General features: G+C 41.1%; 1 protein-coding gene across 6 annotated transcripts in view; it reads right to left on the reverse strand.

The window, feature by feature from the left end:
* The window catches only part of blnk (B cell linker), a 200,726-nt gene that overhangs the window by 14,308 nt on the left and 173,479 nt on the right, over positions 1–12,939 (reverse strand). For all 6 annotated transcript variants that reach the window (XM_033033623.1, XM_033033624.1, XM_033033622.1 and 3 more), the window contains 6 exons: positions 12,427–12,472; positions 10,835–10,901; positions 7,553–7,583; positions 6,484–6,520; positions 5,265–5,349; positions 5,089–5,126 (listed from right to left, as the gene is read on the reverse strand). In XM_033033623.1, the coding sequence (XP_032889514.1) occupies positions 5,089–5,126; positions 5,265–5,349; positions 6,484–6,520; positions 7,553–7,583; positions 10,835–10,901; positions 12,427–12,472 (304 nt within the window). The remainder of the gene's footprint in view (positions 1–5,088; positions 5,127–5,264; positions 5,350–6,483; positions 6,521–7,552; positions 7,584–10,834; positions 10,902–12,426; positions 12,473–12,939) is intronic.

Raw genomic sequence — 12,939 nt, forward strand, 5'->3', positions numbered from 1 at the left:
CCCCAGTCTGTATTTGGATTTGTTGAAATTCCCCTTTAGCACACATAACCTACAGTTTATGCAACTCAGTAACAGAACAATTACAGGATTGGTCCCAATCCTATACAATTTCAGGTCACAACTCTAAGAATACACATTCAGGCAATATTTAAAAAAGTTGTGGATGTTTCTCCCTCAATCACTCTTTCAGCCATTCAGATCCACAAACACACGGTTAAAAACATCTTTCACAATCTCCCCTCTAATCCTTCCACCGCCACTTATAATTTATGACTGGTTTCTGATGCCTCAATTAAGGAAAGCAGACTTTCCATTTATTCTATTTTAGCTCATCATAATTTTCCACACACCACTTAAGTCTCCCCTCAGTTTCCTCTGTACCAAGAAAGCAATCCATGTACTGAAATCAAAATCATTGCCATCATCGCTTCTCCTTACCTTCACATTCAATTAAGCCAATTGGACATTCCCTTCCATTCTCAAGAAGGGTCTCGTCCCGAAACGTCACCCATTCCTTCTCTCCAGAGACGCTGCCTGTCCCGCTGAGTTACTCCAGCTTTTTGCATCTCCCTTCCCTTAACCTTGACCTTATCTCCAACCGGGCATCAACCCTATCTTCAGTAAAAGCAGCTACAAAATATTAACTTAGATCCTGACTCACATCCACTGCATCCACACAGAGGTCACCATCTTGTTCCTGAACACGACCTCCTCTTACGTTTGCTGTCCTCTTGTAGTCTAGGATTATCATTTTGGGATTTTCTTTGACTTTATCTCCTACTATTTTGTTTATGTTGCCTCTTTAATTTGCTAACTTTTCTTTTAATTTCATTTCTTTGCTTCCTATATTCAGTTTCTTCCCACACTCCGAATACGTACAGGTTTGTAGGTTAATGGGTTTCGATAAAATCGTACATTGTCCCTAGTGTGTGGGATAGTGTACGGGGGTGATTGCTGGTCGGCGTGGACTCTATGGGCCGAAGGGCCTGTTACTGTGCTGTCTCTAAAGTCTAAAACAATATCACGGGTAGGTATTTCTCCTTTCCCCAATCAGACAGTTCTTGGTACTTTGGCTCCCTCTGTTGACCAATGAGTCTGCAGTTGCACTCCAAAGTTGAACTATTTCTCTGTGAATATGAATATTGATTTTTCTAACTTCAAGTAACCCCTGCATTTCCCCCTCTCTGTAACCCTCCCCTACCCAAGTCGTATCAGCTTCCAAGTCGCATTTTTGAGTCTCATTGTCTGTACTCGTTCTCACCGAACAAAACATCTAACAATGGCTTGTTTCCTATATCATCCTCACTGTTTTGCATATCTTTCATTCATTTGTTCTATGTCTCTCGTTTCTCTTTCCCCTGACTCTTCGTCTGAAGAAGGGTCTCGACCCGAAATGTCACCTATTCCTCTTCTCCAGAGATGCTGTCTGATCTGCTGTGTCACTCCAGCTTTTTATGTCTATCTTCTATTTCCCTAATATATAGATATATAGTCCACTCTAGAGCAACACTGTTTTCTCTTTCTAAAATAAAATTAAGAGCTTGTGGCTCTCAATTATTTCTAACTTTTCAAATTTTCAGATGCCAAACTATTGAATTAATATCATAAATGATCTGTCAGCTGGAAAGCAAATCAAGTGAGGCTGGAAAATGTCCAGTAAAATCAGAAGGATTATGTCAAATACATATCAGTGTTTAGTATCTGGACTCAACAAGATTCTAAATTACTTGCTCATTAATGTTGGTATCACTTGCAATGCTAGAATGCATGGCCCATTCCTGAATGCCATTGCGAAGATGTTGCTCAGATATTGACTTAAACCACTGTGGTCCTTTAGATGAATATCGTATAATAATGGAGTTCCAGTCCTTGACCCATTAACAATGAATGTTTCCACGTTAGATTGGTGCATGATCGAAGGTAAACTTGTAGGTATGTAATGCTCCCATTAGCCAGTTGTGTGGTGAGATAGTTACATTCACAGATAATGGGAGATACAGTTGGAAATCTTTCCTGCATTTGTGGAGTATTTTGTAGATGGCATAATTTGCAGTCATGGTGTGTTGGTGGTGGAGAGAATGAATGTCTAAGAGGGTGGATTGTCTGTCAATAATCGCCGATAGTATTGAGCAGAGTAACAAATCCAGGACTTTTGGAGTCTGTAAACTGGGCAATGTCCAGGGACTCGGCATGAATGAATGAATGAATGAATGAATACGCCACAGTCCTTACAGACTTCATAAAGAAATGTGTGGAGGACTGCATCCCAACAAAAACCTTCCGAGTGTTTCCTAACCAGAAGCCTTGGATGAACCATGAGATCCGCACTCTTCTGAAGTCCAGATCCCGGGCATTCAGGTTTGGAAATACAGAGGTCTACAAGAAGTCCAGATACGACCTTGGTAAGGCCATCAAAAAGGCCAAAAGGGACTTCTGCTCCAAGCTGGAGGATGAGACGGATGTTTGGTAACTGTGGCAGGGCTTGAATGCCATCACCTCCTACAAGGTGAAATCAGGAGGCAGCTCAATTTTCAGTGGAGCAGCACTCCCTGATGAGCTCAATGCGTTTTACGCACGCTTTGATAGGGAGAATACTGATGTGCTTTCCCAAGCCCCCATTCGCCGTGATGGTATTTCAGTCTCAGTCACAGAGGCCGACGTCAGGAAATCCTTCAGAGGGGTGAACCCTCGGAAAGCACCTGGACCTGATGGTATACCTGGTCGTGTTCTAAAAACCTGTGCGGACCAACTGGCTGGAGTTTTTACAGATATTTTCAACCTCTCACTTCTGAAGTCGAGGTCCCCACCTGCTTTAAAAGGGCATCAATAATACCGGTGCCCAAAAAGAGCAAGGTGACGTGCCTCAATGACTATCGACCCGTGGCACTAACGTCTGTGGTGATGAAGTGCTTTGAGAGGTTGATTATGGCGCGTATCAACTCCTACCTCGACAAGAACCTCGACCCACTGCAGTTTGCCTACCGCCACAACAGATCAACGGTGAATGCGATCTCGCTGGCTCTCCACTCCACTCTGGACCATTTGGACAACAAAAACTCATATGTCAGGCTGTTATTCATTGACCACAGCTCGGCGTTTAATACAATCATCTGCTCCAAGCTGGTTATCAAGCTCTCAGATCTGGGTCTCTGCGCATCCCTCTGCAATTGGATCCTCGACTTCCTCATTCACAGACCACAGTCTGTCTGTTTTGCTGGAAATGTATCATCCTCGATAACAATCAGCACGGGAGCACCTCAAGGCTGCGTGCTCAGCCCCCCTGCTGTACTCACTCTATACTCATCCCAGATTCAATTTTAATTGTCATTGTCAGTGTACAGTACAGAGACAACGAAATGCCTGCGTAGCCGGACATAGTGCGAACTCCATCATCAAGTTCGCCGACGACACCACTGTTGTGGGACATATCACTGATGGTGACGAGTCAGAGTATAGAAGTGAGATCGACCGATTGACCAGATGGTGCCAGCACAATAACCTGGCCCTCAACACCAGCAAAACCAAGGAACTGATTGTGGACTTTGGAAGGGGTAGGATGGGGACCCACAATCCCATTTATATCGATGTTGGAAAGGGTCAAGAACTTCAAATTCCTGGGCGTGCATTATTCCGAAGATCTTTCCTGGTCCCAGCACACTGATACAATTATAAAGAAAGCACATCAGCGCCTCTACTTCCTGAGAAGATTATGGAGAGTCGGTATGTCAAACAGGACTCTCTCGAACTTCTACAGGTGCACAGTAGAGAGCATGTTGACCGGTTGCATTGTGGCTTGGTTCGGCAACTTGAGCATCCAGGAACGGACAAGACTACAAAAAGTTGAGACCACTGCCCAGTCCATCATCGGCTCTGACCTCCTCGCCTTCGAAGGGATCTATCGCAGTTGCTGCCTCAAAAAGGCTGCCAGCATCATCAAGGACCCACACCATCCTGGCCACACACTCATCTCTCTGCTGCCATCAGGTAGAAGGTACAGGAGCCTGAAATCTGGTACATCCAGGTTCAGAAACAGCTTCTTCCCCACTGCCATCAGGCTATTAAACTCGCTATCAAACAAACTCTGAACTATAACAGCTTCTATCTGGGACACATGACAATAAACTCTCTAGACTTGACTTGACTTGACTTCTTGGGTGCTATTGGAGCTGTTCTCATTCCGGCAAGTGATAGATTCTCTAATGTAGTCCTTGCAAAGAATAGTTATACCTTGCAAAGACATTCTTCAGCATCTTCAGGTGGATTCCAGTACCGTAGCATCAGTTTGGCTACAGGCCTGGCTGATTCTGGAGCTTACCCGTTGGTAAACTGTGTGAAAACCTCTATGGTGGGGACCTTTGAAGGAGGCTGAGATGGATCAATCATTTGGCATATCTGCCTGAAGATATGCTGCAAACTGCTCAATTTTTCCCCTTGCTCCAACAAATTGGGTTCTTCCAGCACTGATGATAATAATGTTATGGAAATATGACCTTTTTAATTGCTTCATTGGAAGATTGGTTGATGTTGAATGGATGGAAAACTATGGGTCCTTTGCCATTATCAATCTGTTAATAGTTTTTGTTTTCATTTATATAATTTAATCCACATATTTGGTTCCTGTTACGCTTCTTAATTAGAGTTAATTTTAATTCAGTTTAGTTTAGAGATACAGCGTGGAAACAGGCCCTCCTGCGTCACCGAGTCGGCATTGACCAATGATCCGCGCATATAAGCACTAACCTACCCACACTAGGGACAATTTTACATTTTATACCAAACCAATTAACCTACAAACCTGTACGTCTTTGGAGTGTGGGAGAAAACCGAAAATCTCGGAGAAAACCCACGCAGGCCACAGGGAGAATGTACAAACTCCGTACAGACAAATACCCGTAGTCAGGATCGAACCTGGGTCTCTGGCACTGTAAGGCAGTAACTCTATTGCTACCTCACTGTGCCGTCAACTAGGATAGTTAATATTTAACTATTTTCCATTAAAATGATCATCAATTTTGCAGATAAACCTTTTCCTCTCATATTTTACGTGTATGTTGTACTAGTCGAGCGAAGGTTTACTTGAAAACTTACTTGGATGGTTTGCAGGCGGTAATCTCAATGCCTGTGGTCTGAAAACAGAAGACGAAAATTAGTACCAATAATCTTTTCAATAGCTGTTAAGAATATAACAAACACAATCCCTTTCTTATTTGTCCTGAGTTTAAGAAAAAAAATCTTTGACGAATAGTAAATAAGTAGAATAATACTTGGGACCATAGCGTGGAGCTGGCAAAGTTGGAACTTCAACTGGATTGGTGGGTCGAGGTTTATCGGGAATCTTGTGCCTTTCACCTGAAGGAAAACATCACAGATCGAAATATTGCCACATGTGAGAATAAAGTATTCATTCATGGTTAAAGACAAAATACATCTCAATGAAAATGGGAATAGATTATCTGAAAAATTATGGCCAAATAATAAACATCATTAGAAAATTAACCGCTTAAAGATTTAAAACATGCAAACTTAATTATCTTATTTCAACATGGCTCATTTTTTTCTTGGATGAAACACACTACCAAATGTGGGTGTGACCACACCATTACCCTGTACAATTGTAACAATACATCCCTATTTCTAATCTCGAATTCACTTGTAACGATGCCCAGTGTACAATATGCCTTCTTAACCACCAGCTGCACCTACAAGCTAACGTTTCAGTGATTAGTGCATAAACAATTCTAGATCCTAAATTCTTGAGGATACAGGTTTAAGGTGAGAGGAGAAAGATTTAATAGCAAACCTGAGGAGTGACCTTTTCACACAAAGGGTGGAGGGTGTATGGAACGAGCTGCCGGAGGAGGTAATTGAGGCAGGTACTATTGCAGCGTTAAAGATACATTTAGACAGACACGTGAATAGGGTAGGTTTGGAGGGATATGGGCCAAATGCAGACAGGTGGGACAGCGTAGAAGGGGCATGTTGGTCGGTGTGGGCATGTAGGGCTGAAGGGCCTGTTTCCACACTGTATCACTCTATGACTCTGTCCCTATGTATTTTACTTATCTGCAACCTTTCTGCATTCAGTTGATAATTTCCCTTTACCAAAGTTACACTTTTCCACATTAAACTTAATTTACCAAGTTATTACCTCCTCACTCAACGTATCAAGATCCTGTTGCAGAGAATTTTATTTATGTGAAAATATGAAAAGATTCCAAAGAAAGGTATTGAGATGGGAGTAACTGTTGATTGAGCATGGTATTGGCAGAATATTTTCTTTGTGTAGTAATACTGTATGTGTGTGATTATTCCTAATTATGTGCTTTGAATATTTTAGCACGGTTTTTTTTTGAGAATATATAATCTCAGAACTCAATTTCATATTTAATGAGAAGCATTTCAAACAGTTGAATAAAGTGAAAATCTTTAAAAGTGTCGGATTACAGTAGGAAGTGGTGTTGAAATAGTTAAAATCAATGTTACCTTCCGTGTGTGGATGCTCCCTGGATTCCAGCATTCTCTGCATCAGATTAAAAAAAGATGAATGTAAAATCAAAAACAGAAGGAGAAAGGAAAGGGAATGTTCAAATTGCCATAAAAATGATAGGTTGTGAATCATGATGAAGTAATTGTAGTGGATACTACTGATTGTTAAACTGTAGAGGGTGTGATTGGAATCCTACAGAGAGCAACTCTGAACTACTATCTATCTCTTTGGTGACCCTCAGACTATCCTTGATCGGACTTTGCTGGCTTCACCTTACACTAAACGATATTCCCTTATCATATATCTATATATTGTAAATGGCTTGATTGTAATAATGTACTGTCTTCCTGATGATGGGATAGCACGCAACTAAAGCTTTTCACTGCACCTCGATACACTTGACAATAAACTAAACTGAACTGAAACTGAAACTACATGCACCCGACAGCAGGATCCCCAGTGACACAGTGTTGAAGCCTAAAACTTGAGGCATTCCTAAAAGCTTTGACAATTGGTAGAGGCCTGTCCCAGCTTTGCTGTCTTTCAAAAGTGTGGGAAATCAAATATCTCTGAATGTCTCATGTGTTCAGAAACATATAAAAACTTGACGATTAAGTAAATTCAGAGTGCATTTATGAGGATGTTGCCAGGACCTGAGGGCCTGAGCTACAAGGAGAGATTGGGTAGGCTGGTTCTTTATTCTTTGGAGAGCAGGAGGCTGAGGGGTGAGTTGTATAGAATCATGAGGGAATAGAGTCAAGAGTCAAGTGTTTTATTGTCATGTGTCCCGGATAGAACAATTACATTCTTACTTGTTGCAGCATAACAGAATATGTAAACACAAAAGTGACTGTGCAGAGACTTTTCACTGGAGAGGGGAACCAAGAACTAGAGGTCATAGATTTCAGATAAGAAGGGAAAGATTTAATAGGAATATGAGGGGCAACTTTTTCACACAGAGTGTGATAGGTAAATAGAATGAACTGTGGGACTATTATGACTTTAATGTAATTAAAGACTTCAGAAATTAATGTACAGCTGCACTAATGACTTATTTTTTCTTACCGGCTTTGGGAGTGGCCTGTTTGTTGGTTTCCTGAAAAATACAAGATAAGGCATGAAACCAATTTCTAGATAGTTTCTACGTTGACCTTGTTTTTTAATTTATTCATTTGTCATTGTATTTTACACACATTATTCTGGCCACATCAGCAGATTGACCTGATGATGTGGTTCCAACTAGGAGTGGCATCTCGTTTGCAATAGGTCAAGGCCACTCAAGTAACAGAAGCATCACCTTGACTACCTGTAATTCCCTGCCTTGTTTTATAACAATGTTTTAAAATAGCGTGCTGAAATCATTGGCTTTACATCTCTCTCTAGAGTGGGATCTTGAAAACTGCTTGTTTTTGCTTTTGCGTGCCATCTCTTGAATATAATGCTGGAGATGTCAGCTTTGCAGATGGTGAGATCGCATACGTTTAATAGATAGAAGGAAGAAAACAGAATAATACAGCACAGAAACACACCCTTCCACCCTCACTATCTGGGCCAAACATGATGCCAAGCCCAACTCTTATCTGCCTGCAGATAGACAAAAATGCTGGAGAAACTCAGCGGGTGAGGCAGCATCTATGGAGCGAAGGAAATAGGCACTGTTTCGGGCCAAAACCCTTCGTCAGACATTTTATCTTATCTGCCTGCACATCCCACCATTGCCTGCATATCCATTTGTCTATCAAAAGGTCTCTTAAATGCACAAAAATACCTGCTTCCACTATCACCCCATGGCCTCACGATCCTGGCACCACCACCATCTATGAAATCTAAAACTACTATGAAAAAAAAGAGCTACTGCCTAACTGCGCCGGAGACCCGGGTTCGATCCTGACTACGGGTGCTGTCTGTGTGGAGTTTGTACATTCTCCCCGTGACCTACGCGGGTTTTCTCTGAGATCTTCGGTTTCCTTCAAAGGTTTGTAGGTTAATTGGCTTGGTGTCATTGTAAATTGTTCCCAGTGCGTAGGATAATGTTAATGTGCGAGGATCGCTGGTTGGTGCGGACTTGGTGGGCCGAAGGGCCTGTTCTCTAAACTAAACACCGCTTTTAAACTTTGCCCCTCTCATCTTAAAAATATGTCATCTTGTATTTGATATTTCTATCATAAAGAAAAGGTTCTGACTGTTCACTCTATCTATGGCTCATAATTTTATGTACATCTATCGGATCTCCCATCAAACACTGGCTGATCAGAGAAGACAATCCAAGTCTGTCCAACATCTCCTTGTAGCTAATACCCACTAATCTGGGTATTATTCTGAGCGACCTCATCTGCTCCACTTCCTTCCTGTATTGGGATGGTCAGAACTGCATACAATGCTCCAAATATGGCCAAACACGTCCTAGAAAACTGCATCATGACTTCCTGACTATTATACTTCATTCATTCATTCATCATCGTTGAAAACATCAGCGACGCAGTGGTGCTGGTTTCCGATGGGAACGGTGATGGACGCACCACACATCTCTGTCCTCCAGTTTCTGCGGACTTCCGCCGCTGGAAGTGTAGGATTGTGGTGTGTGTGCTTTATCATCATTCCTTACAATGCTGTGTACGACAGTGATCGCAACTTCTACTGAAGTGTGGATGGCCATTGGCTCGCTAGAAGCTCATCCGCTTTTAGACACGTCTTGTATTAGGTCCTGCTGGGGGTCCACAGCCCCCTCCTCACCTGGCAAACCAGGTGGGGGAGACGGTTTAGTCGCCGACTATCCGACAATGGAGCAGGTAGCAGGGGGATTACATGGTACCCGTGGAGGGAAGAACTCCCCCCGACCTGACCATTGTTATACTCAATGCCCCAAACTAATCCAGTGAATATAAGGCTGTCAAAAAATGTTGATGGGTTATCAGCAACTGTTAGCTTCCTTGAGCCTCTTCCAGTAAGGTTAACAACACAATGGTTCAAAACACAAAGAGTGCAGCTTTGCATTGTGTCGGTGTTTTGCACAATGCATGGACGGCATTCTGCCATGTTTTGTATTTCAGTACGAACACTCACCATCAGCTTCATTGGGAACAGTTTTAGATGGCTGCCATGTTATTGCTGAGGGCCGCTACTGATAATGTTTTCCAAGGGATCAATCACTGCTCCAATTCCACTAATTTATCCATCAACCAGGTGACTTCATCAACCTCACCCTTCCAGTCTTATTCATCTCTTCCCCATTTTTTCTGCAAAGTAAAACTAATTTGTTTTTTTTTTCTTCAGCCCACCGAGTCGCAAGCCACCAGCGATCCCCGCACATTAACACTATCCTACACACCCTATAATTATATCATAATTATACCAAGCCATCAACTTACAAACCTGTTCCTCTTTGGAGTGCCGGGGGAACCAAAGATCTCAGAGAAAACCCACGCAGGTCACGGGTACGTACAAACTCCGCATAGACAGCACCCATAGTTAGGATGGAACCCGGGTCCCTGGCGCTGTGAGGCAGTAGCTCTACCACGACGCCACCGTACCACCCTTCTGATGAAGGGTTTTGACCCGGAACAACTGTTTCTCTTTCTATCAAAACTTCCTGTCCCACTATTTTCTGCTTTGTTTCACATTCCCATCGTTTTGCAGATTTTTATAATGTCAACAACTTTAAAAAGTGTTGCCTAATTTTATAAGTACATCTTAATTTGCTAGCAGTTCTGTGTACTTCCTTGAAATTTTTAATTTTGCTCGCAGTTTAGAAGTAAAAGGAATAAAAGAACAAAAGTGTGGAAGTACATGGCCGATCAGGCAGCGTCTATGGAGAGAGAGAAAATTAACCTTTCAGGTTAATGACCTTTCATATGAACTTTTCATATAATTTTCTGTGTCAGTTCCACATTGGAATCTTTTTTACAGTAGAGGTCCTAGGACAATATACAATCAAGGTTAGAAATACTAAACGTGTGTGGATGCAATGTGTAGGTCGAAGAAAGACACGACAAGCTGGAGTAACTCAGTGAGTCAGATGGCATCTCTGGAGAAAAGGAATAGGTGGCGTTTCGGGTCGAGACCCTTCTTCAGACTGAAACATCACACATTCCATCTCTCCAGAGATGCTGCCTGTCCTGCTGAGTTACTCCAGCTTTTTGTGTCTATCTTCGGTTTAAACCAGCATCTGCAGTTCCTTCCGACACAAGATATAGGTCAATGGCCAAATGTCAGAATTATACCCTGAGTAACTTCAGCATCTTGGTTCTTAGTTCAGATTTCCAGCAGACACACTTTGCTTTCGTATGACTGCAGAAAGAACTATTTTATCTAGGTATTCAAACTGATACTCAAATGCTGTTAACTCACAGTTCCCTTTGTGGTGGTATTGGGATTTCTGATACATTGAAGGTCCTGGAACCCTCTGTGGAATCACCTGGAAACAAACAGGAAAACAAAAGGAATAGTAATATCTAAAATGTATTATTTGCTATTCGGGATCCAATGATTAAATAGATAAACGTTTCTCGGTGTGATAATGTTTTTAAGGGATGCATGCGATCAGTAAAGCATGAATCTCTTAATTTAGTTCAAATCTACACTTTCCCCTGTACACCCTGATTCCAAAGCCATCTGCACAACTCCTGAATATTTTATTGCCTCCTCAATATTAGCCAGTGGGAATAACCCTAAACAAAATGATATTCAGCTTTTCCAAAGCGTTGTTACCTGCCTGCTTTGGATCTAACCATCAACAGGGGAAACAGTATCATCCCACACAATGTAGCTGAAAACATTTATTCTCCACTAATTAATCTTAATGATAGTCCTCAGGACCCAGCCTGGTTGCATGGGGACCGAGGGTCACAATAGAAGACCATGCCTGTCTTTTTTTAAATATTACTGCTTCTAGCCCTCCTTGCAGTAAACCATCTGCTCAAGACGAGTGAAAAGAAACAAATGACTGATTCCAGTAAAATAAAAATGCACTTTCTCGGAGTCGCCCAGCAGCACGAGAAAATAGATGTATTAATTATTAATATATGAATAATATTGGAAGCAATATTGGAAATTTATTTGAAGGCTGAACTGGTTATCTTTTTGCAAAAGTCTAAGTTAAAGTTGATGAGCATGAACGTTTCCTACTGAAACGGAGTATTTTGATGTTGGCAACACGATGAGTGTGATTGAGTAATCCAATCTCACGTTGCCTCAGAATCTTCACCAAACCTTTCTGGGTACATCATTAAAGTCCAGCTAAATGAATGTTTCATGATATGTTCTGGGCTGAAGAATGTACATTTAATCTGATGCGAAAAATAGCATAAGTATTTTTCTTTATTTAATATATTGTTTAAAAAGTCATGACTACTTTACTGCTATTAATAAGTAAAATAATCTTTGAAGAATGATTCAAAAATGTGTATGAACAGGAAATGTGTCCTATGAGAGTAAAGAATTAGTTTGGAGAATTCCAAACATTTCAGCATTCTTTTTGGCCAGAATCCCCTTTTCCTCTCAACCATTAGTTTTTAAAATGGGGTGAATGTGGCGTGGCAAACCTTTGAAACGAGTCCATGACTTCTCATTGTAGGAAAACATGTGATAAAAGAACAAATGGGTTCATTCATCTATTTTATAATCATCTTTGCATTGCACTTCATTGACATGACATGTCACTACAATACATTAAAATGTCATAAACTGCCTTATGCATTTTATTGAATTTATTCATATTTATTTTCAGTTGGTTTCTTTCTCTGCCAGTTCAGTCAAGATATATATTACTGGGTATCACCCTGATACTTCATAAATGAAGCTTCATTTTAAGTAACCTGCACTTACAGATAAGCTCAGCATGGTTTTTCAGACGTTCATTACAGAATTAAAAAATATTTAAAACAGGCGAAGGTATGTAAATTGGCAATGGTAAGTAAATTACCAAAAAAATGATTACTAACCTGGCTCATGGTCACAAACTTCATATTCATCTTCGCTGTCATCCTCCTGTTAAAATATCAGGTGGCCATTTTTATTTTCGTCCAGATATTTTAATGTAAATAAAATGATTTTGCTGGTTTCTAAAGGTTACTAATTGTTTCCGCAAAGATCAAATAAAAAATGGAATATGGTGTTATTTACTTTCTTAATCAATATTTGCAGGTAATGAAAATAATGCAAATCATTTCAGAAGGTAACATGGTAGACATGGTTTACATAGACTTCAATATGGCTTTAGACATGGTAAGATCCAGAAGGCATGAGGTATTCAAGGTGTATTTGCAAACTGGATCCAAAATTGGTTTGACAATAGGAGGCAGAGGGTAATGATAGAAAATAGGTGCAGGAGGAGACCATTTGGCCCATGATCACAATGAATGGCGGTGCTGGCTTGAAGGGCCAAATAGCCTACTCCTGCGCCTATTGTCTATTGTGTGATTGCAGTCTTTGGACTATTTACCCCTTGATACTGA

Source organism: Amblyraja radiata, chromosome 15, assembly GCF_010909765.2.
Source record: "Amblyraja radiata isolate CabotCenter1 chromosome 15, sAmbRad1.1.pri, whole genome shotgun sequence".
In the NCBI taxonomy this organism is placed as follows: domain Eukaryota; kingdom Metazoa; phylum Chordata; class Chondrichthyes; order Rajiformes; family Rajidae; genus Amblyraja; species Amblyraja radiata.